Source organism: Colletotrichum orchidophilum (assembly GCF_001831195.1).
Source record: "Colletotrichum orchidophilum strain IMI 309357 chromosome Unknown Scaffold_22.1, whole genome shotgun sequence".
NCBI classification, from domain to species: Eukaryota; Fungi; Ascomycota; class Sordariomycetes; order Glomerellales; family Glomerellaceae; genus Colletotrichum; species Colletotrichum orchidophilum.
Genome location: NW_019172978.1, coordinates 60,312 through 84,394, shown reverse-complemented (window position 1 = coordinate 84,394; position 24,083 = coordinate 60,312). Strand labels below are relative to the sequence as shown.

Below are 24,083 nucleotides of genomic sequence, written 5' to 3'. Positions count from 1 at the left end.
TTCGAAAAAATCAATCGTACGGCAAATTAGCAGATATGCGAGGAATCTTCCACTAACCCTTGGCCCTTCCCGCATGCCGAGCCATCGCCAAGCCCATTGGCAATTTTCACCGCATCCTGTGCTAGCCGCCATCGAGAAAGTGCTCGCGTGCCTATTTTCCTCGTATTTCCCTCAGTCATAACGTCGCCGCACGTCGTCGTCAACGTCGCACTCCCAGGCGCCAAGTGCCAAGTCCACACGATTTTCACCCAAGCCTCGGCCGCCACGCACATTGGCAAAGCTTCTTTGCACACTTCGCCTCACACACTCTCTCTCACTTCCTGTCTTGATTTTTCACTGCTTCTCTCACTCACTCACTTTCTCATACTTCCACCGCCATGCAGTCTTTCAAAGACGTCAGCTCTTCAACTTAGTAACACGTACATGAAATGCTACGGAAATAGCGAGGAGCGGATGAAATTTCAAGCATCTCAAAACATGCAAAATAAACTCTAATTTTTACCATTTCATCAGAATGATCTAGGCCAAGATTTTTTCCCCCTCAAAGCAGCATTTGGGATGAAATCAATACGTGAACCAATGGTCGCCTGAATCGACCTGCTCAGCCCTCGTGTCCGACGACACCATCAATTCTTCCCCGGCTTCGAGATTGATTCTGTCTGTGCATCGCTACTATAGGCCCCTTCATCGACCGCGATTTAGGTCAGTAGTCTAAGTCTTCCTCCCTCCCTAGGCACGTAATGACGCCTGCCATTCTAGTACAACGGCGAACTCAATCCTCCGGCCCGAACACCTCGAAAGATCATCTCCGCATGCTCTCGTCCGCCCGGCGATTATCCCCGGTTTAAGCATCACTCCTAGTCCAAAGCCAGTGAGAAAGGAGGTTGAGGCCAATTTTACTAATTTACCTCACAAACGCGCCAGATATCGATCTTAGGGTCTCTCTCATCCACGTCGCTCTGAATATCTTCACGAAAGAGGGCATCGCCAACGAGAGCATATACCGTCCCACGAGCTAACCCTACACAGCCTCAATGTGTATGTGTGCGTGTGCTCTTCTCTCAACCGCCATGATCACCCCCTGAGGACCCTCTGGCGAGCATCTGAGAGGGGAGAAAAGAGACGGGCCGGACCTTCGATTCCCAAGGTACCGCACGCGATTGGCTCACTTTTAATCTTCAGACGAGAGACCTCTTGCCACTCTCACTGCAGATATCATGAGTCCATGTTGCCCCTCCGTCTTTTTAACAGCTGAAAAATCGTGCAATCCGTCATCGCGTTGACCGCCAAGGTCCCAGAGCTCCCTCCGTGACGTGCTCAGCCACGCCTTTCCAAAGTCACATGTCGTCGTCATTGCCACTGTTCGGGTCATCCCATAATCAGTACGCCAACAGAAAACAAGGTGATGTAGCTTACATCGCCTCCTAGAGTCATCAGCATTACTACCCTTCAAAATCAGACGGAACCTTGCTTAGGCCCCCGAATGACAGGTTTACAGCACAGTGAACACTTGGTCGTGGGAAAGCATGGCGATAGTCGTTGAGGTCATTGCAGTCTGATAATCATTGTATTCAGTCTTGTTTTGTTTTTAGAGGCTTATGTTTTGCTTCAGCGGTGACTCCCCCTACTTTTGGCAGCACTGTAGCAGGCCTAAATACAAAAGAACCAAAACGCAAAAAGAAGAGAGAGACAAGAGTCTTTCCCTCGACGCAACCATGCTTGATCGAGATAACCCACTGACCGAGCATGTTTGCTCTTCTGTTCTTCTCTAATCAAGCAAGGGTCAAGTTTCTGTAACAAAACCCCGCCGCGTCCGGATATCGACCCCGACCATCCCTTTTCGTCAACCCAGATGCAGTTAGTAGGAGAAAGCCTAAATCGTGTAGACACAGAACAATATAGAAAGGGAAAAGAGTAAAAAGTTGAAGAGTGGTGTGTGATGGTGAGCGTAGTCGCCCAAAGAATTCTGTGCAGAAGAATGAAAGTTAGCATGCAGGGCAATGCAACATCCTCGCATCTGCCCTGCACACAAATGCAATAACAACTGGTGGAATAGAAGACCTCCCCGTCCTTCAATCCCGCATCCTCCTCTAGAAGACCTTCGGGCTTAACCAGTTGAGTCAAAACCATAAACGCCGAAATCCTTCCGAACCACCCAAACTCAAGGAAATGATGCAGTCTGCGTGTCGCTGTTGTCCCCGCTAAACGCCTCGCTGTCGGGTAAACAACTGAACAAAAACAAAACGAAAATGATGTTCCATATCTGCTGGAGACTGCCAATGTTTACATGACAGGCTTCGGCGGTTGGTAAATGTCTCTGCATCCTTTCCCGTCTGCGAGCGCTCCTGTGCTCTTATTTCCTCGACAACTCAGACCGATCCAACGATCGCGGCGTGGGCTTCTCGTCTCCGTCGTGTTTGTTTACCGGAGGCGGTTTCGGTGTCTCGTCAACGTCAAGAACGAGTGTTTTGTCTTCTGAGCTGACGCCAGCATCCGGGGGTGTATGAGTGGTGACTTCTCGCAGAGTCTCGTACGAAGGCATGTCCATCTCTTTGGAGGGCGTCACAACTTGAGTAACAGGTTCCGGTGTACTTTCAGATCCAAATGTGACGCTGTCGTGGCTGTCGGCCCTCATCATTTCAATCCCGAGCTTGGAGCTCGGCAGCAGAGGTTTGCCTCGGAATAGCTTGTCCCGGCCGAGGCCAAGCTCTTCGTCCTCATCGTCAGCTGAATCTGTACCCTCGGCAAGGCGCTTCTCTATGTACTCTTTCCGAGCTTTCAGCTTCTCTACCGAAGGCTGCGGCGCCGATCGTCTAGTGTGTTCCAGCTGACCTGGAGCAGACTGTTGCGTCACAAGTTGTGGAAGCTGTGGCAGTGACTTTGGCGATTTGACGGGTTGCATGACTTCGTCCTGGCTGATGCCCAGGCCACCTTCGTCCCAGTCGCCAGTGGCCTTCCTGCTGATCACTACTGGTACATCATCCGTTGATACTGACTCAGAGTCGCCGAAGAGACTGGAGCTGATGGAGTCCTCCCGGCTTGAAGTGACCAAGCTGCTTCCCGGCCGTCCTGCATAGAGCGATGAGCTTGATGTCGGGCTGTCATCTGCACGAGAGCTGGTTTGGCGGAGGCCAGAAGGGACAGGGTGAGGGTGTCCAAGGGACATGGAGAAGTTGACGCCAGGCGATTCCGGCTTCCATTGACAGAGATTCTTGAGAACTTCGGTTAACTTGGAACTCGAAATGGGCTTCTCAATCAGTGAATCGAAGTAGTGCGGAGCCTGGAGTTCTTTCAGATAAGCCGTGATAGCGACGATGGGCGTATGCGAGTTCGTGTTCTTAGTCTCCCGAATCATCCGAGCCACATCTGCACCGTTGATTTGAGGCAATCTATACTCCAAGAAGATGATGTCAAACTTGATCTCGCTCATGGCATATCTCACAGCTTCCGAACCATTGGCTACCGAGATGGTTCGGCAGCGTAATTTCTCCAAAAGCTTTTCCATGACCATGCGGGAGACCGGATGATCCTCACAGATCAAAACATCCAGTGGGCGGAACATCGGACCTCCATCAAAGGCAATTTGGGAAAGACGGCGAGAACTCTGGCGGCGACGCTGCACTCGGAGAAGCGCGTTGTGCTTCTCGCCTTCGTTGTCGGACGAGGAAGGTGACATGTCAAAGACCTGGCTGCGACGATTGCGATGGTGTGACAGAACATCGGAAGTGATGGGACTACCTTCTTGAGACTGCGAGCCAACAGTCAAAGACCTCGATCGGCTGCTAGAGGCATGTCTGGGCGTTGACACCATCTTCTGCGGTGAGAGGGCCAGCGGTGGAGGAGGTGCAGCCCCGCGACCCTTGACCGGGGAGGCAGCTGCACTGGTCGCCGCCTTTTGCAGGCTTGGTGGAACTCGGGGTATATCGAGGGAAGTAGGCTGGTGAGATACGCTCGATTGCTGTGAAAGGCTTGACGAGTTGCTGGAGGCCTTGCGCCGGCCCTCGCTGCCTTGGCCTGCAACGAATGAGACTAAGAGGGGCGACGATGGTTGGGATGCCCTGCTAGGGGACGAGGCCGCATGGCTGAGACCGGAAGGCGACTGGGGTCGGTTCTTCGCATTGGAGATTGTTCTCTGGACAGGGTTGGATAGTACCGGGCTGCCCTCGAGAGCTGGGCCAGGGGAAGTGACGCTACCGCCAGGGCTTACGACGGTAGGTTTGTTTTGAGATGCCAATGCTTCTGCTCTCAGTTTCTGAATGACGTCCTTGTTGGCTTTCTCTAGCACAGGGAGGTTCTTGAAGGCGAAGCTCCCAAAGTCATCTGCAACAACAGGCTCGCTAAGTCGTCTACTCTTCAAGTCCCTAACGTGTGGAGGAATGTGCAGAGGCATCAAGTTGCGTTTGATCGAGTTGACTTGAGATCGGACCCTGGACAGGGCATCATGCGGCCGATCGTGATAGTCAGAACCTACGCCAGAGACTGGCGGAGATAGCTGATCCTCCATCTCTTCGGCAAATGACTGCAATACGGCGCCTCGAGCGTCGAAGTACTCGGTGTCTTCAGGATGCTCGAGCTGAGGGACGAACTGAGCCTCATCCTGTAAAAGAGTCTCCCAATTGACGCCCTCAAACCAGGAGTGGCTGCGAATCTCGTCTCCACCGCAAGGGAACTTATCCTCTCGATTAGCTCCAAGGCGCGACTGGGGCTCCATACAGAGCAGCTTATTGATCAGATCCTTCGCCTCCTCCGAAATTGGTTCGCATTCGTTCTCATCCGGCCACTGAATCCTGCGTGCTAGAATGTTTTCAAAGACTTGCTCGGCTTCGTCGGCATGGAAAGGCGGAAATCCGTAGAGGAACTCAAACATGATGCAACCAACAGACCACCAATCACTAGTCTCATCTTGCTTCTCGCCCTTAATAGTCTCGGGGGCGAGATAGTCGGGCGTCCCCACAAAACGGCGATTGGTATCTTCCGGATCGAACAAGGCCATCGGCGGTGGCATCATTGTAGACTGAGGGGGAGTATTCTTGCCCAGGTAGTCGATGCTGGACTGAGTGCTGGTGTGATGGAGAGCGGCCATGTCTGGCGAGGCCTGGCCGGTGCTTTCGCTCGCATCATCCTGCGTCGACTGTGCGTTTTGGGTCGGGGCAGTATGCTCTTGCTCGGCCAAAGAAAAGCTATTGAGCATGCGGGTAAGGGTTTCGCTACCACCGCTATCGCTACGGTGACTGGAGACTCGTCGCGCCTCTGGTCCACCCAAGGCGAAGTATGAGGGCTGGCCGCCGCTGGAACCAGTGTCAGGGGTCATCTGTGGCGTCATGCTGGGTGAATGTGTATGACCGTGAAGGTCGAGCGAGGTGGACCGGGACGATGCCAGAGATGCCGAGCGAGCAAATGGTCCCTGCTTGAGGAGATCGGGCGTTGGGTCGGCATTTTGATTGTTCAGTGCTCGCTTCTGTCGTCCAACCAAGCCCATGCGTGACAAACCAAAATCCGTCAGCTTCAAATGGCCCTTTTGATCGATGAGCAAGTTGTCTGGCTTGAGATCGCGGTGGATAATGCTTCGACTGTGCAGGTGTTCCACGCCAAGAACCACCTCACCCAGGTATTTCTTCACCCAGTCTTCCGGAAGACCACCAAGTACCTTGATCAGAGATGCACAGTCGCCACCGTTGAGGTACTCCATGACGAGATACAGGTAATCTTTGCTGGAAAAGGTCCAGTAGAGCTTGGCGACGAATTCGCTCGTACCTTGCCACATCATGATGGCGCGTTCAGCCTTGACATTGCCCACTTGATTCTTGGCCACCATGTCTGCCTTCTTCAACACTTTGATAGCGAAGTACTCTCCTGTCGATTTCTTCTTGGACAAGTAAACACTGCCAAAAGCGCCTTTGCTGATTGGCTTGATGATCTCGAAATCTTTGATGGAAGGTGGCGCCGGCCTTGCCTGGGGGGGAGGCTGGTGAGCGGCCATTCTGGGGGAGGGCGGACCTTTCATCACAAACTCGGACATGGCAGCCGAGGATTGTCGACGGTGGTGGTTTGCTGGCAAATGAGCTGGCGAGCTGAAATCGCTCCCAGGGAGCAAGGGCGATGCTTCTGGTGAGGCAAGGCCATCTTGCGGGAACGGGAAGTTGCGCGGCTTGAGGATTCGAAGAGGGGATGATGGCTGGTTCATTCGTGAAGGTGATTCTTGTCGTCGAGGTGAAGCCGTACCGGGTAGTATGATGCTTCTACGATGATGCTGTCTCGAGCTAGCTGCCCGACGAAGATCGCCAAACTCAGATATCGGGGAGTCGGTGCGCGGTGGCTGTCGTGAAGTCACAGAAGAAGAGCGAATGCTTCCGTCACTGTCTCCAGCGTCACTCTCGAAAAGCAACGATTCTCGCCGGGACTCACGGGCAGGCGCAATTGGAATCAAGCCTCCCAGATTGGATCTCGGCGTCGGGCACTCTCTAGGGCTACTTGAGCGCGCTGATCCCACAAAGGAGGTCGGCCTTGGCCTCTCGGTGTTATCATTAAGGCTGACATTTTGGAGAGCAGCCGCGAGGGCGGAAGGCTTCTCAAAAGATCCCTGGAAGAAGAGCTCCTCCTGAGCCGGCGTGGCTTGCTCCTCTTCTTCGTCCTCGGTCGAATCGCTCAGGCGGCCAGCAGCAATTCGAGCTGCTTTCCGCATTGCTTCATCAATGCAGTCTTGAACGATGACAGCGAACTCAATTCTAATGCGTTCTGCATACTCGATAATTTTCCGATGTCTGAAAACTGCCTCGACTTTGGTTTTGGCGGCTTTCTCAGTGTCAGCACAGAGCAGTGCCAGGCCCTGTTCCTGTTCCAAAGTGTTGGTGCTGGGCGATTGCCACTGTATGACTTGTGAGATGCGGGACTCGGATTGAGGAGATTGCGTCCTGATCTCGCCGGGATTTTGCGATGAAGCCTCCTTCACCGCTGGGGTGCTGACCTCGATGGCGGTATCGCAGAGGTCAAGAAGCAATTCCACGATTCTTGCCTGAGGACGTCTGATAGCAAATGAACGAGCTCGCGAGTGACCAAAACCACCAGTTCGTTCTCTAGATTGCGAAACTGAGCTTCCAGGGGACGATGAGGCTGATAAAGGAGGGCCAATCGGTAGTCCCTTGTACTCGGCGGCGGGGCCAGAGAGCTGATCGCCTGTAAGAGGCCGGCTTTTTCTCGCTTCGAGAGCATCGAGGACTTTCACAATGGAATGCCGATGATCCGTCAAGCTGTCCTGCGCCATCTGTACGTCCATCTCTGCCCGATGCTCTTGCAAACATAGGTCGGTGTGTTTTTCGAACCACCAAGGGGAAATTTGTCGCTCGCAAATTCGGCACAGGACCGGCAAAGGCGGTGGGTGATTTTCAGGATCATCGACGCCAGACTCAGCTAGCTGTGTCAGATAGCTGGCAAGGACCTCGGCACCAGATCCAAGAGAGTCAACGATCACAGTAGGGAGGTCAATCTTGATCTCTCTGGGTGCAATGTAGGGTCGGATCATCCACATTGTCTGGCACGCGGTTTGGTCAGCAAGGAAGTCGGGCTAACGATAGTACGGGTACTCACATGGCTCTCCCCTCCCGAGACACCGTCATACACCATGATGCCCTGGGCTTCCAGGTCGATGACTTCGGGAACCATCTCCTCGGCCTCATCTGGCTCCTGGTCCTGTAGACCTTCAATGGGAAGCAATCTGGATAGCGGACCCAAGGTAACGGCGAAGCGCACTCTGTGGCTCCGCGAGTCGTCCTTCTTCATGTACTCTACGGTATCCGCAAAAGCTGTCTTGTTCTCGCTAACGATCAAATCGGCTATCGCAGTTCCTTTGACCGAGTCGGGCAGAGTTCCGATCACATCGGTCCATGACGGACTAACCCATCGGATAGTGCCGTCGAGGTTGAGGTCGAGAATGACATTCAGAGTCTGCTCGGCAGCTTCACGTAGTTCTTCTCGCTCCTCTCGAATATCTTCGCTCAGAGATCGTTCCATGACGCCGGCCTGTGCCCGAAGAGAGGTCACGGCCGGTGGCGCCAGCATGTTGGGTTGCGGTGGTTCCATTGTGGGAGAGAAGCGGGTGAGATCCCGAATTGTGTCGATATCATTGGCCGGTTTGAATCGTCTCGGCAAGCGAGGACTGTCTGGAGAGTGTGTGTTCGAGATTGGGCGAGAAAATGTCGTGGCTGTTGCAAGTCGCGAATTGGTTCAACTCGAGTCACCGAGTGAGGGCCAGGTTGTCTGGCAAAGGGCCAAGACTAAAGGTAGGCCAGACCACGAGACATGACGGGAATCGAAGCGAAAGGGTCCAAGGCACGAAGTACAATGGGAGCTCCAGTGTTGAACACAAGGCGCTGCCCACTCTGCTGCGGAGTCGTGGCAAGAGAAATGAAGGTATTGTCGGCAAAGAGCAGGTCGGGCGGCTCCAGGAGGTGAGCTCAAGAGTCGGACTGGGCACACTCGGCGTTGATGAAGTGAACGTGATCGAACGCTGGTGGTGGTTCTGGTAGACCGACCCAGGTTTCTTCGTTGTCTATTCGAATGCCGGGCGAGGACGGAATGAGTCGACGAGGGGAGACGCGAAGGCGAAGGCGAACGCGACGGTAGGCGTTGCAGTCTGGGCCAGAGCTCGCAAGGTCGGTGGCCGTACTGGACCTCGTCTGTCGTCGTCAAACAAAACACCAAAAGAAAACTCTGGTAGGAGGAGGGGGGGAAAAGTCCCAGGGAAGGGCACAGGCAAAGTTCACGCCGCAGGGTGGCCCTTTGTGATGATGGTGTCAGTCCCTCATTACCGTCTCTGCGTTGCCTTTTGCATTTAGCACTTAGCACCCTCAACTAAGGTACTTGGGAAGGCACAGAGTAGTAATTCTCAGTCGGCAAGAGCCCAGTCAGACCCAGTCAGCACCTTCCACGCCTTGAAGCAAGCAGGGCAAGGTGCCCAGTGGTCGTGTCCTTATTATGGGTCCTGAGAGCATTCAGTGGCCAGGGTGGGTGGTTAAAGCGGGGGTAATGTCTCGTCTATCCAATCAGATGAGAGTTTAACAGCACCGACCCAGTAGATGTACATGCTTAACAAGCCAAATTCCTTTACAATACGGCGTACTTCTACTCGATGCAGTCTAGGGCCATTTTCAGTTAGCTCAATCGCTAAAACACGAGCGAGGGAGTCGGGGAGACGGATGTGACTTTTTGGGACTTTTCGGGGGGTGGGGGGGTGGAAGGGCAGGAAAGGAAGGGAAGGGGCAGGAGCGGCGGCGGCAGCGGCAGCGGCAGCAAGAGAGAAGAACCAATGAGGGTAAGGAGTGAGGGAGGTCCCAAGTTACCCAAGCCCAACACCTCACCACCGCACCACCTCGAGTCACACATTGGACGAGACGGGAGGTGGGACACTGCCACTGCCCTCCACTGGGCCCTGGCCATTGCGTTACCTCACGCTTCGGCTTCGCTGGGCTGGCGGAGGGGCCGCCGCTTGGGGGTGCCGCTGGGGGCCGCTGGGGGCCACTCGGAGGTTTTGTCCGCTGGAAACAAATCAACAACGGTCCAGCGGACGGGGCCTATTCTTGCTTCATTTTTCATGCTCAACTGCCACTGAGCTGCCCTTACTCTTCTTATGTTGCCTTGGTCTCCTTGCCATTACGATCCCTTGCAGACTGGCTTTAGGCACAAGCCACGCCACCAATCAACCACTCATGTGCCTCATTGGCATCTCAAGTATCAAGCAGACGGAGAAACCGAGGAGCTCCGAAGGCCTGCGGAGTGGTGGGAGGAAGACGACAACCCGGGAAAAGAAACGAGTTACCAAGGACAGGACGAAAATCAACAACGGCCATGCAAGAAATCCTGCGCAGCAACACTTACACTATGCATCGAGACCCTCCCAACCCACGGCCTGCCTTGCCTTACCACCCTTAACCCCCGTCTGGCGCACACCCACACACGAATACCTTTACGAATACCTTTACGAAAGCCTACACCACCCACTGTCACCATGCTCGGCAAAGGGTCGGTCGTATCTGTCGAGCTTTGTTTGGCTTCCCACCCTGCCTTATCTTTGTTGTCGCTATCCTCCCTTGCGCCGTCCACTAACAACGGGCTCGACGGGCAAATCAATCCTTTCGTGTCCTCTATGCTGCTCCTTTGCCTTTAATTCCGACGCATGATACACCTACCGCTCCTTCGTCCAAACTTCAACCCAAGAAGACCATGTCTCAACACCAAGGAGAGCGCCAGAAACACCAGCCCAAAGTTTGACACGGCCACATGGGAAACTATGTTCCTCCGGCTCCCTTGCGCGCCGCGCTAACGCAACATGCCTGCCTCTCGCAAAATGCCATGGCTGATGGGTCATTACGGAGACGGGCGGCTTACCAACACATCTGCCTGGACCCTACAAAGACGTCTCCAAGGGTCCAACTGCCAAATGCCATCTCGCAAACACGGCTATCCCATATTCGGTCCTCTAACTCAAAGCCCGGCCTACCAACGCCGAAGCCGAGGCCACTGGCTATGTTGCCGGTCACGGGAGACATATACAAGAGCACAACTGCTTTTCAACGGCCACTGGCCTATTCATGCCCCATTTCCATTGAGCGACGTAATCCAGTACCACCAACGACAGAGCACAGGGGGCCTTTTGGTTGGCAACTTTCGTTTGTCTAGCTGCCACCGCTTGACTTTGGTCTGGGTGACATCCGCGTTTCCGCCGGTCACTCAGTACAAGCCGACGCCGCATGTTGGCACCGGGGACTAAAGCGCATGCTGGGTGGCACTTGCATTGGGGTTTCCCGTCCCAACCCATGCCATCGTGGTGAGACACCATCAGCTGGTCTCCCCTTCAAGTCGCTCCATCTGAGGCGTACGTATGTTACCTAGTAAGGGGGGCTGCTCTCGATACTGGACACCCTCGCCGCGACGTAGCCTCCTTATATGGTGGTTTTGCTTTAATACCATCGTGCCACGGATCAACTTTCTGGTGCATTTTACTCGAAGTACACCGTCACATTCGCGGCACCAAGACATATTAACCTGTTGGCCCCGTCAAAAGAAAGAAAACTTCCCGCCTCAAGCTGTGTTTGCAGTCAATCAATATTCGCTGCCCGCAGTCTCCTACTTGATTGACCGTAGGGTCCTCGTTACGGCGCCGCCCGTTCCAGGTCGCCACCCCTCCTTTGTTTTGGTGGCTGCGGATCTCTGTGAGGGACACTCAGATCGTCGATGGGTCATCCGGGATGGATGCCCTCAAGAATGCAAACGACCTGGCTCAAGCAGACCCCTCAAGATTGCGCTGATCTACATTAGGCATCCCCAGTCCGGGGTGTCTCGAGTTCACAACAGGTGACAGAGAGATTGAAATCCCCTCGTGCTGTTTCTAACCCCGATGAAGCCGGGATAAACGGGGTTCGAAAAATGTCAACGATGCTTCAAAGGAGACCTAGAGACACTCAAATACTCTGGAACAACGATTGGCAAGAAGCTAACAGTGAACCTTGACTGACGTTCATCAGCTCGGGAAGGAAGGGCGACGAAAAGCCATCCGCCACATTACCTCTCCAATACAACGCTACTCGGCAGCCCAACTTGCGTCAAACGGAGGTTGCAGAGCCTCGCCAGAACCAGAATCTGAAGGTGGATGGGACTCAACGAATACCTGACGTTGCTTCTTGCTCCTCCACATTCTCTTTTGCCCTCGTTGCTGTCATTCCTAGTCTGTCATGGCACGCGTGCCACACCCACGAATTTGTACCTACCTCTTCCATGGCGAATACCACCACGGGACGAGTGATCAGCAACCCTTTCGCTCGAGGTCTGAGGCAACGTCCTCCAGTATGCAGCTGCATGCTTGCCTGCATTTGCTCGCCGGCCACCTTGGCCAGGTCTCGACATTCCGTTGAAGCGAACCATTCTTACATTTTCCCATTGCGTCAAACCCGGCGTAGAGAAAGAGAGAGAGAGTGAGTAAGAGAGAGATGTAGTCGGCCCAAGTGCTGCAGAAAAACGTCGTTGACTAGGTATGGGGTATTCGTTCCATGCCAGCAATTCAGGGGCGCCACCCAATGCCCGGGATGCTGTGGAACGGTATGCGAGTTGTCAGCGGAGCAAAGGGGGTCTCGAAAGCCGGAAAGACTGTCGCAAAGAAAACGTGTTCCGCACGCCGTGACGAACAACGGCCCATAGGATGAATCGTTCCCTAATGCGTCCTTGCAACGACAGTTCACGACAGCCGCTGGCACCACCATCTCACGACGTCCAGGTGAGGTGACAAGACTATCTACGGTGGTCGCCCACCGCCTCTGCTACTCACCAGGATCTCCCACCTCGTCCTGCTCTGCATCCCACTTACTCACTTAAACAACTCACGGCGTCAGTAGCTGAGATCGACTTCAACCCCTCCCCCCTCCCCCCCAAAGACGCCCGCGCCAAGCGTTCTGCCCGCATGATGTCGCCTTTCCCGCCATCCCTGACATCCAAAACCAATCGGCTATAGGATGAGTAGAGGATCTCAGCGTGCCTACTGGTAACGCATTCCAAAGCGTCGAATCATCTCAGGTTTCCAGCATGCGGGGTGTGCAGCGTGAGCACGTTGCTGCAGCGCGACACCCTCAAATGTTCGCAGTTGGCTTCGCTCACTTTTTCTTCTTTTTATTTCTTCGTTGCCAAATTACGCTTCACCGACTAGTCTGAGAATCTTCGTCATCCCGATCATCCCTGCCGTTCGCACACACCATGCATGCTTCTCTTCTTCCACGATGGGGTACTGACTCTTCCCCTCGCCAAAAATAGTTAGCAAACCAAAGAAAACGCTTACAATTTCCCAGCCCGCCGACGGGGTAATGGTGCCGAATCGTGATTCCGCCTCTGAATGTCCTCCCCCAGGCTTGCCATGGCGTGCCAATGACAGCACTGATGTCCCCAGTCGTACGTCCCCGATCATCAGGTCTAGCCAATGGAGCCACCAGTCTTGCCGGTCTACTGACCACCTCTTCGTCTCTCCTATCGGCAGAGCGCTCAGATGTTGGTGACGATTCATTGGGGTCTGCCCTATCTAGTCAAGGAATGATGGCTTCAACCCGCTGCCAACCCGCCTTACTCGGTTGAGCAGACTGTTCGTCCCAAGCGCAAGGCATTCTCTATCTCTGCTCAATGATTTTTGAGAGCTGTAATGAATGGAGAGAAGTCATCAGTGTACCTGCTATCGGCTGAGGAATTTCACAGGACGCCATCCCAGACATGCCAGAAGCTCAGACAGCCAAAGTTTTCCAAATGGAATTAGCCCCCTCCGTTGCCGCAACCCCAGACAACCTTAACGACTCATGCAACTGCATGTCTCTCAGTCTCTGAAAGTCAGGAGCAGCCCACCACGCCAGCGGTTTGGAAAAGCCTCCATTACCCCAGATCCATCCTTGGCGCTCCGGCTTCTCTTCCGCCCACAACCTTTCCGCCCACAAGGTTGTGGGATCCTGATGGATTGTCAAGTCAGCTGGCCGAAAAGCACGGCCTTCGTTCTTTCCCAAACCTTCTCTATGACGTTTCTCCTGCCATTCTTACTCGATGTTAATTCGTTTCCCAATTCTCTTGTTCTTGTCTGTAGGGCGTTCTCGTACAATTCCAAAGGGCGGCAGGCTGTCATGGTTTGGAGAACGCCAGGTGTCTTGAACCGCAACCTCTGTGAGAAGAGGAGATGACTAAAGACGCCTCCCGCGATCTACAGAGGCGGTCAGTAATTTGATCGCCGTCAGGCGGAGTGCAACCGGGATAGACTGCGGCGGGTGACCTGGTGGCTGGGAGGCGCAGAGATCCTCTTGCCCAGCCTGTCGATGTCTGAATTGACTTTTCAGACAGTAATAGTATACCCCAGAAAATTGACGGCTGGGCAAATGATTCAGAGACCTTGATGGTCGTTCCAATGTTACAGGCATCTACTTATCGGAAGAGTCCGTCCAGGCTCAAGCTACCCATAAAACTACACTGCCGAAGTTCAATCTGGGTTTTTGATGCTTATTAGTCGCAACTGAATGTGTCGATGGCAGCGTAAACCTTCCAAGCCTAGTTTCTCATGGATCTTTCTCGTCACCTATTGCCAGTCTACAATCAATGGCAGAAGCTGTAAGCTTCTCTCAATGTTTGTTAAGTTTCGTGTCTGTCTCATGGCCAAACACTTAACGCGATACTATGACTATGACTTCATCGCCGACCTGTTGCTGGACGGTGCTTGTGTCCCTACCATGCCATTAAACAGAAGAATCGATAGTAACCCGTCCCAATCAAAGGCGTGGGTGCTTCCTAAACCATCTCTTCGATGGTAGGTAACATTACTTGACTGCCACGGAGAGATATGCTTGTGAAGTAATATCGATAGCAACCCCCAGAGATGATGTTTGATGGCAGATGGCTCTTGAGACAGTATGAATATGCCAGATGTGCTTGGGATGCTGAAGAGAGCCGGACACCAAGCCCGTAACTTCATTCCAAATGCCATGGAAGCTCAGCCATTTCATGCGCTGAATTCGCATGGGAATGAGGGTTAGCACTATTAATCTGCGTCCAAAGGTGGTATCCTAGGTCCGGCTGAATGGGGGCGATCAGGCGGCTTCGTCAATGAGACATTGGCTGCACCAGAAGGTCCCAGAAGTGGGTGACGAGTCGAGCTCGATGTCAAGTTCATTGGTAAGTTGTGTAAGCAGCTTTGTCAATTTTATGCCGCGAAAGGAGTAAAGGACTGAAAGTCGCGCGTATTGGTCAAGCCCTTCTGTTCTCATAACAGAGATAATGTCACCCACAGAGGAAACACCAACACCAGGGCCTAGGCCGACCCCTGCGCCTGAAATCACCCAATCAAGCGTAGGAGGGGCCTTGGGCCCCGCCGAAACGCCGAGATCCGTCCCCGGAGGCGCAACCGTCGTCTACGCCGAGCAGAAGCGAACGGGACGTCCTACAAACGCACCGGCCCGGCGCCCAAGCCACCGCCCGAAAATGCCTCCAGGTAGCCGAATCTCGCCCAGCGGGCTGAAGCGGAACCGCACGGACGCACGCCGGAGAGAGGGGACTCCCTTCAAGCGGAGCCACAAGGTCTCGTGTTCGGAGGAGCGGAGCCGGCATTTGATCGGACGGCGGGGGCAGACGCGTGCCAGGGACAAGATCTACTGTTGGACAACGCTGTAGGAGGCGTGGGAACGGTTCAAGATCACCGTAATAATCCAAAGGCTAGTGGAGGCGGCGGGATAGGATCTTGGGGCTGGCGTCGAGGAGACTGACAAATGTGGATGGTGAGGAAGCGGATGGAGGATACACAAGAGAGTAGGGCGCCGGGGGACGGAGATAAAGAGGCTTCGGTGGAGTCTAGGGGATGGTCGGCCGAGAGGCTGCTTCGCCTTGCCGTTGCTGTCATTGAGTGTCAGGTCGAAGCGGCGACAGAAAAAAGGGGTTGGAAGGAGTTGTCAAGCTTTACAGGGAGATAGTATACAGGATCAGGAGGCGGCTGTGCCATGCAGGGACAAACGCGAAGACGAAGACAAAGGAAAAGCAAAGCAAAGCTCCGAGGACCGCCGGGATATCTTGTCGAAAGAGAAAGCTTACTGCCTTCGGGATCAGCGGCTGACTCTGAAGGTTTCAATAGCCGTCGACACGCCTTCTCCCGCGGGAGACTTCAGTCATTTCCATCGATGGCTGTGGACGAAGTTGTCCGAGGGCAGACCGCAGCCGGAAAATCTCTGTTAATTGTCATGTCCGGCAGTAGAATGGGATTGTCTTGACCGACGCGCCGGTCTCTGGAGGTCGGGACGGTCTCCGAGGTCATCCAGAGCGAGTAAAAGGTACGTGGACGGTTCGTATAAGGATGATAAGCCCATCCTGTGTGAGACAGTGGCTGAGTAGAGGTGTTTTGCATCCCGAGATAAGAATCAGGGAGCTGGTTGGATGCCCAGCATGGTGGACGCGGCTCTGCTGTCGAGGTGTATCTCTAGCGTGGAGTTTTTGGTATAAAATGAGATGATGTAGCATGTGAAAATAACTTGATGGCTGTCCATACGGATACTCGTCCTTGAAATCGGAAAGCTTGGGTCCTTTACCAGGGCATTGCGAGCCTCACACCGGCTCAATCCATGTCTGGTTACGTCGAGAACATCCACCAAACAATTGGCACAAAACAAGTGGAAGACATGGAACGCGTTTCAAAATGTCGCAAAGATTTCAAAATATGATCAAATCTCTATTGTCAATACGAAGATCACGAAAGATTCTGATTCTTTTGGAGAAGGTTCCATATGATCCCACGATATCTAACAGAACCACCGGGCAATCATGAACTACGTATGCACAGTAAGCTCGAGGTCATGCAGAAGCGGCAAGGCGATGATTTGATAGTGATATAAGACCATCAGCTTGTCTCGGCTCGACTGGACATATCAGCATGAGCACAACCACCCGTCATTCACACGTAACCTGGAAATCCGGGGGAGCTGTCAAGCCAATTACACGTAATAACATCGAACCCACAAGTCCTACTTGGCCCTGTGAAAGGGGAGCAATTCTCGTATGGTTCGTACCCTCAATAGCCACGTACATCATTCCCCTCCCGCCTTGTAGAAAATGGAAAACCACCGTCGTCCATTCGTCCACTGAACCCCAGGGTAAAGGGAGAAGTCCAGTCCCTGTTCATAGATTGTTGACCAGCCCTTTATCACGAATCAAGGTTCGGCAAAAGGGAGGGAATGTTTGCAATATGCTGAACGACCGGTGTCGTAGTATCTGCAACTGCGTGGAATCCGAACCTTGCTGTCATAAACTGTTCAGTGCCAGGTGTTGGACATGGAAACTTCGTTGCGCCGGATGGTCATATGACGTTCCTTCCGCAGAAATGTAGCGCAGTTGCAATCGTCGTGATGGTCTACACATTGAGCTTTCATCATCTGAAAGGCAGGCACCTCACAGCTCTGCCCGGTATCAAGAGAACAGTCAGCTCTTTCCCCTTGTGTTAGCCCTCGAGTCACCAGAAGTGGAATGGAAAGGAAGTAGTAGGATGGCTTGACGACTCTGGATTACATTATGGAAAGGCCACTGCAGAGCGCTTTCTGTAATCTGGCTGCCCCCGAAGGAGGAGTGACTGTCTCGGCTATAGACCACTTTCCACCGCCTGACAATAAAGCCGGCCCCCTGTTTCTCCGTCACGTGTACCACGACGGACGGCATGGACTTTTCAACCTTCGTTCGACCGTGTCACATTACCGACTTGGCTGTGAAAATGACCGTATCAGGCATCTTCAAGTCATCGAAGCCCACTCGGCCTTCTTCACATCAAGCCACTCTCCCTTTTCGACCCAGAGGTTCTCGAGCCACTTTGCCAGCTTTTCGTCATCAGTCGGTAGAGTCTCGAGAGGAAATCTGCGAACATGGACGTGGAACTTGTATCCAAGTCGAGAGCTCAGCCCGGGAACGCTCAAGGTGTCCCACATGGTCGGGGCCGCATGAAAATCGTTCCCTCTTTGATACGCTATCGTCAAGTCGTATACGGCCTTCACATGAGACGCCTTCCTGAGGTGTTTGACCGTGGTGATGAATCCTTTCGTCCTCGGATACAGCAGATGCTTGGGCTGCGGCCGGCCTGACTCCTTGCACCAGACAATTGACTGTTCATACTTCTTCTTTGTGAAACGAGTGGCCTCGCTGAAGCTGATGAGCCCTGTTCATCGTCAGTCCAAAGTACAGTCACATTAGAGAAGAAACATTATCAGCTTAAACACTTACAGGTCGGCCATTGCCTGTTCACGATGCCGGAGAATGCCCTGTCAAGTTCATGCTTGTCTTTGGCCCAGTTCCGACTCACCATGGGCATGCCCATCGCCCACAAGCCCCAGCCAAGGAAGGGAACTATCCGCAGCTGGATCTTGGCAAAATAACGACAACGACCCAACATCCCGGCTTTGATCGACAGAGCTTGGATCATGTAAAAATCCGCCCATCCGACATGGTTGGCGACTACCACCGCCGACTCCCCGCGGGGGAGGGCATCGCCGGAAAATGTGATATTGGCGCCATTGAATTTTTCGAAAATGATTTGGATCCAGTACCAAACCGTCTCAGCGATGCGTGACGAGGAGTTGTACACGAAATCCGGAGCAAACCATTTCAGCGGCAGCTGAAGTGAGATGGCGGTATCTGCCAACAGCAACCAAAGAACCCACGGCGCCAGAATGACGGCCCCTCGGAAGTGAGTGAGCACGTTGCCGTGGCCAGCCATGACCGTTGAGTAGTCAATCGCAAGGGCTCACTCTAGTGGAATCGGAGAGCGAGGCGTGCAGGCAGGTGAATGGGTGCACGAAATGATTACACTCTGAGTTCTTTCGCAACTGGCGACTACCCAAAAGAAAAGAATAAGGTTGGCCGTCTAGTGGGCGAGCCGAAGCGCGGCAACCCGATCTACAAACCAAGACAGCCTGCCCTAGACCAAGGGATGTTTCGAAAGGGAGCCGCGTGCGCGCGTGGCCTTTTTGGCCAGCAGATCAAGGGTGAAGGTTTCGAACGAGTGGGCGACGATCCAGGGTTCACTCGTCTCAGAGATGCGCGTTCCTCTTCCCTCTCAGTCGACGAGCACAGTCACAGCTGGGCTCCCTATTGCCAACGAGGAAGAGGCTGTTTAGTTTGGCGATCGTGGGCTGAGGATTTTTCTCAAAGGACATGTTTGCGACAGCACGGAAACCGGGGGGGGGGAAGGAAACGCGATGCTACTGTGGTTGGCTTCCACTAGCAGATACGTCCGGTCCCGCCCAAATTCCCAAATGGGATAAAATGACGGCATGGACTTTTGGCAGAGGTCCATGAATGATCTCTGGCGGGTCGACCGACGAACGGCGGGCTTAACTTAATCATGGAAGTGAGGAGCCCCCAGTCAAACCACTCGGAGGCAGGGGTTCCACGTTCCTGGCAGTTGATCACATGGGCCGCGCCTGGAAGGACTGGAAGGGACAGGTGAGACGTCAAAGTGCCAGCATTGAAGGATCTGACAGCTCTACGACGTGCTGGATATCATTCGACATGCGACGAGATGAGCACACTGGCCCACAGAGAGTAGGATGCTCGAGTGTCAAGGTTGGCTGCAGATATAAGCAGTCAAGTGTGCATAGTCGAGCTGCTCAAATTAGGCCGTCAGGTGTGAGGTCCAGTTAAGGGACTCTTGGCTTTTTCCCCGGCTCGTCCGATGTCAATGCGGCCATTGGACCGAGGTCTGTGTGGATCGGAAATTTGAGAGATGGGAATCATGGGATTTCTTTGCAGAGATTCGCAGGCGAGATGATGCCTCGTAAGAAAGAGAGCTTGGACGCGCCGCTGGCTAGCAGAAATGCAAGTTTGCACGTGTGCGTCTGCCATGGAGAAGTGTTGGTCTAGCAAGGGGTCAGAGCTGGTTGTGACACGTCCCGTACGGACGTACGGCCTTCTGCTGCTGTCTGGCGAGGGCTGTCGTGCATGGGAATCTGACGATTCCAAGAAGAGCAATTCTGATAAGCGAGCAAACAAGCAAACATGCCCATGCCGCTCGCCCACCACCAGGGCCGGCCCAGGGGTCTCAATGTCTGGATCTGGAGTTGGGGGACTCGCGGTTGGAGATGGAGGACAGTTGGAGTCGGAGCTGAAGCCGGCGCTGGGGAGGGGCGCTGGGGGGCAGCGTGGGTGGATGAGACGCCGAGTCAGGCAAGTCAAGCCACGCGAGAGCATTCCAGGCAGATGAAGCAACAGCAGCAGCAAGGGCCGAATGCTGTCTCGACTACTATGTATGCACCCTCTCACACTCTCTCGCAAGCCAGGAGGAGCATAGCTGGGAGGAGAAGAGGTGAGGCACTTGTGCACACATACCTACTACCTATCCACTCACTCATACGGATACTTCTGACTTGGCTGCTTTGACCATGGCCCGGAACGGGAGCTGCGAGTGGGAACCCCTCCATTCCTCCCCGCTTGTGCCGGCGCAGCACTTTGTTGTGCTCTGGCGGGACTTGGAAGCCTCTGATGCCTCACTCTGCCAGCCGTCCAGAGTATTCGGTCAGTCAATCGGGCGGGGGCCATTGCCTTGTACAAAGGCCGACTGACATTGCGAGGCATTCAATAGCTTACTTTGGATCTGGACCATCATGGTCTACTGTCCATGTACATTGACTGAGAGTACAGAGACGTGAGAGAGGGCCTGGCCAGCCACGGGCACGCCGCCCTGGACCTCACTCAACCGCCAACGGACCATGAGGTAGGCTTGACAAGCTTGAGGGGTCTAGAACTCCAGGCCAGGAACCGTCGCCCGCCGAGCACGGAAGGCGTAAGGCGCCTCTCTAAACCCCCCGCCCCGCCTCTGCCAGTGCCCAGTGCCGGCGCCAACATGTTCTCCCAATATTTGTCACACAGTACGCCGCGTGCCGCTTCTCCTCGGCCTCACCACAAGCCAGATCTCGCCCCTACAAGCTGCCCATTTGTTCGACATGGCATAGCCCCATCCGGTGACGAATCTCGAGGTGCTTCTATCCGTCAGCTTCGTCAGACTGCCACTCCGGCCGACGGCCTTTCTTTCGCGTAAGGCAGAAGAGCTAAGGGCAGACAAGTGCGTGGAACCGCCGATGATTCCGAAAAAGCAACGAAATCGAACATGATCGTTCAAGTCCAAGGCCAAGCCGCCAAATCAGCACTGCCTAACAGGCCAACTACGGTGAACTCCCGCCGCCGACCGGGGGCGCGGGGGCGCAGCAGGAGAGACACAAACAACAGAGAGCGACGGCCGTGGAGGCGCCAGGCGCGGCCAGCGCGCCGCACGTCCGCGCACCCGCGCGGGGGGGGGGGCGGCGGGGGGGGGGGGGGGGGGGGGGGGGGGGGGGGTTACCCATTGGAAATCGGCCTCGATGCAAGGATCCATCTCCGGGGTCTCTTCGAACCTTTTGTGAACCAGACCCAGCAGACAGACCACCTAAGGCTTTCCAAGTCAGAGTTGCGAACGCCTAGCCTGCCGACTCTGTCATCCTCTCTCCCTTCTATGCGTACGTGATACCCATCACAAGGCTCAAGGTCGATTCGATCCGGGCAACGGGCTGCTGCTGCTGCTGCTGCTGCTGCTTCTGCTGCTGAAACCCCGCATTTTCATCTTCCCGTCATCCTCTTCGCGGCTCTCCGCCAGACTCCAGAGAGTCAGACACGTTGGGCTCGCGACTGATTGACTTGACCTGACTGGACCAACCGCCTTGGCCGCCCGCCCGTGTTCCCTTCTGCTCTCGACTTTCGCCATCTTGTCTTAGAAGAGGGCGGTGGCGCTGCTTCTTGTCATCTCGATTCGCAACAAACATTGGCCACCAGCACGGAACGGAGCCACAGCCAAAGTACCAAACCAAGGGCTCTTAACGTGCCCCCCGTCTTAACCTGTCCTTCTTGGTGGTTTCTCCGCTCCGCCGTCATCCGTTCTCTCGTTATCACCTCTGCCATTTTCTACTGCTCCCCTCCTCCAACTCACTCCCCCTTCCCCCAACCCCAAGCTGTTAGGTGGCCAGTGGTTTACCTGGGTAGTTAGCCTGAGCTTGATTGAGCCTGAACCTGAGCCGGAGCCAGAAAAGCCAGACTGCAACCGTCCACCCACCCCCGGACGCAAGACACCCATCCTCTTCGTCTGGACTGTGTCAAACAATTCTAAAACAGGGCGGATTAATCTACGCAGCCTACCCCGACCCTTCTACTATCCGCGCCCTGCTCGTCCCCCTCGTCGCAACTGCATAGCATCCTCAGACAGCTCGGACGCCAGAATTGGGTTTCACGTTCGAGAACAGCTTCTCAAATAACCATAATCGCGGTCCCGCGAACCCAGCGCATGACACAGCCGTGAACGGGTCGATCCCTTTCCACCGCAACATCGCCTGCTTTGACGGACGACTACCGCCGCCACACAGTATCGCATTGCTTGACGAAGCGGGAGACTGACTATCGCGCATCCAATTGTCCTAGGTAAGTCCTTCAAGTCATCTTGTCTCCTCCGACTGTCGGATACGCCCCGAATCGAGACGTATTTGTAAAGACATCACCCCCGCCATCGCCTTGCATCCCGCCCCTTTCAAGCGTCGACAGGAGCTGCACCGCTTCTTAAACCACTTGTTCCCTTTCGAAGTAATGATTGTAGGGCGACACAATGACTGACCTAGGTAATTTGGCAGCTTATCGCTCCCCGCCGAACCAGTCGTCGTCTCCAGCACGCAAGCAGTCTGTGGGCGAGCTTCAAGAGAGGGCAGCGATGGCTTCCTCGTTGTCGCCTGACCAGTACGGGAAGCAACCGTCGCAGGGCCAGTATGGCGGCGGCGGCGGCGGCGGCTCTGGCTCCGACCAAGAGCGGGGCCCGCTGAGCTCGTTGAATCTGGGCTTTCTCAAGTCCCTGACGGAAAAGAGGACAACGCGAGGTAGGGGCAACGATACCTCCGTCCCAGAAGGACTACGTTCTGACAAGGCGTGCTCGCAGACGGTCAAACGCCCAAGAGGAGAGGACCAAAACCCGACAGCAAACCTGCTTTGACCCGGCGACAAGAATTGAATAGACAGGCGCAACGGTGAGTAATGAACAGTCTGGCAGGAGGGTCAAGCGACACGATCCGGGTACTGACGGTGGAATGCACAGTACGCATCGTGAAAGGAAAGAGCTATACATCAAGGCTCTGGAAGACGAGGTCCTCAGACTGAAAGAGATCTTCAGCAACATATCACAAGACAAGGACAAGGTGGCTGAGGAGAACAGGCAGCTCAAGCAGCTCCTGGTTCAGAACGGAATTCCTCTATCCCACTACGGCGACGATATGGTCAGCAACCCCAGCGGAGGCTACACGTCCAGCGCCAGCCAGTCCGGCCACAGCTATGGCCAGAACGCCTATACGCCACCTTTGACGTCGACGACAGCGCCGTCGGTGTCGCCTTCGTCTCACGGTCCGTCTCACTCCCACTCACACGGTCCGCCCCCTCCCCTTCCCCAGATGGGCAGCCAGCAACTGCAGCAAAACAGACGAGGGCAGAGCTCTGGTAGAGGTGTGGACTTTGAGCAAGCGGGCATTGACTTCGTCTTAACGTACGATAACCACCACCCCTCGAAGGCATACCTATCACCTCCCCCGCAGTGAAAAGTACTTGTCATATCACCAAGTCCTGGACATCATCGGGAGTCGGGTGGTGTGAGCGATGATTGCAACGAACGGAAGAAGAGCTTGCTGACGAGTGCGATTTTATCGAGGGTATGTGACAGTCTCGAGAAACCCTGCATGAATCACATGCCCTGGCTGTTGGAGAGATCAAGCGAGATGGGCGGCGAGCCCTGCGGACACGCACTAATGGCCTCCTGCCCCCCCGCGCCGTTCCCGGAGCTGACACCCGACATCCCGTTCGGGTACAGCAATGTCAACGGGGACTTGGACTCCCAGCAGAGGACGTGGGAAGTGAGCAAAGGAAGCCTCTCGGCCCTGCTTGACCTCAGCAAGAAGCTGAACCTCGATGGCGAGGTCACGCCGGTCATGGCCTGGGGCATGGTCCTGGGCCACCCCAGAGCCTACGAGCTTCGAGCCGAGGACTTCCAGAAGCTCACTGACGAGCTCAAGGACAAGGTCCGATGCTACGGGTACGTATTCATATTGTTATGTGCACCTGCCGTGGCTCATGCTGACTGGAACCAGCTTTGGTGCCGTAATGGAGGAGTTTGAGGTCAGGGACGCTTTGGAGAATGTCTTCTGCTCCGGACCGGAAATGATGAACTATGCCTACTAAGAGCATCCGGCATTGAAAGGAGAGTGAGAAGGAGCATTTCATCAGGGAATTCTGCGAATCTCTTGCATGCATGAATGGTGTGAGGAGAGGAGAGGAGAGGCTCAAACTAGAAACATTGGGAGCGTATTCTGGGAATCTCGGGGACTACCTACTTTTGATACCACGGCCTTAATGAGATGCAAAATTTTGGAAAGCCCTATCAAGTCAAGTTGGGAAAATGCCATCAGACTCAGAGACTTGTCACTTGATGTGTGATTCACCGCGGGCGTATTCAACGGAGAGCTCGAGGTGCTCTGGTGTTTCGCGGCCCCGATGCAGCTGCC

General features: G+C 54.5%; 6 protein-coding genes across 6 annotated transcripts; 3 read left to right on the top strand and 3 right to left on the bottom strand.

The window, feature by feature from the left end:
* Positions 1-2,353: 2,353 nt before the first annotated feature.
* On the bottom strand, positions 2,354-8,196 carry CORC01_03597 (uncharacterized protein; the record flags this gene model as incomplete). The annotated part of the gene is made up of 2 exons (XM_022615246.1): positions 2,354-7,528; positions 7,585-8,196. Coding segments are annotated over 2 exons (5,787 nt in total), but the record flags the coding sequence as incomplete, so codon positions are not given.
* Positions 8,197-9,301: 1,105 nt separating this feature from the next.
* On the top strand, positions 9,302-9,604 carry CORC01_03596 (uncharacterized protein; the record flags this gene model as incomplete). Its single annotated transcript, XM_022615245.1, has 1 exon — positions 9,302-9,604. The coding sequence occupies one exon, from the start codon at positions 9,302-9,304 to the stop codon at positions 9,602-9,604; it is 303 nt and encodes a 100-aa protein (XP_022478171.1).
* A 5,174-nt stretch (positions 9,605-14,778) lies between these two features.
* Positions 14,779-15,171, top strand: CORC01_03595 (uncharacterized protein; the record flags this gene model as incomplete). Its single annotated transcript, XM_022615244.1, has 1 exon — positions 14,779-15,171. The coding sequence occupies one exon, from the start codon at positions 14,779-14,781 to the stop codon at positions 15,169-15,171; it is 393 nt and encodes a 130-aa protein (XP_022478170.1).
* Positions 15,172-17,267: 2,096 nt separating this feature from the next.
* On the bottom strand, positions 17,268-18,244 carry CORC01_03594 (acyltransferase; the record flags this gene model as incomplete). The annotated part of the gene is made up of 2 exons (XM_022615243.1): positions 17,268-17,686; positions 17,752-18,244. 2 exons carry the CDS (start codon positions 18,242-18,244, stop codon positions 17,268-17,270), a joined length of 912 nt encoding a protein of 303 aa, XP_022478169.1.
* Positions 18,245-19,149: 905 nt separating this feature from the next.
* On the bottom strand, positions 19,150-19,716 carry CORC01_03593 (uncharacterized protein; the record flags this gene model as incomplete). Its single annotated transcript, XM_022615242.1, has 1 exon — positions 19,150-19,716. The coding sequence occupies one exon, from the start codon at positions 19,714-19,716 to the stop codon at positions 19,150-19,152; it is 567 nt and encodes a 188-aa protein (XP_022478168.1).
* A 2,434-nt stretch (positions 19,717-22,150) lies between these two features.
* On the top strand, positions 22,151-23,760 carry CORC01_03592 (BZIP-type transcription factor; the record flags this gene model as incomplete). Its single annotated transcript, XM_022615241.1, has 5 exons — positions 22,151-22,415; positions 22,475-22,562; positions 22,631-23,071; positions 23,246-23,614; positions 23,670-23,760. 5 exons carry the CDS (start codon positions 22,151-22,153, stop codon positions 23,758-23,760), a joined length of 1,254 nt encoding a protein of 417 aa, XP_022478167.1.
* Between the last annotated feature and the right edge of the window lie 323 nt (positions 23,761-24,083).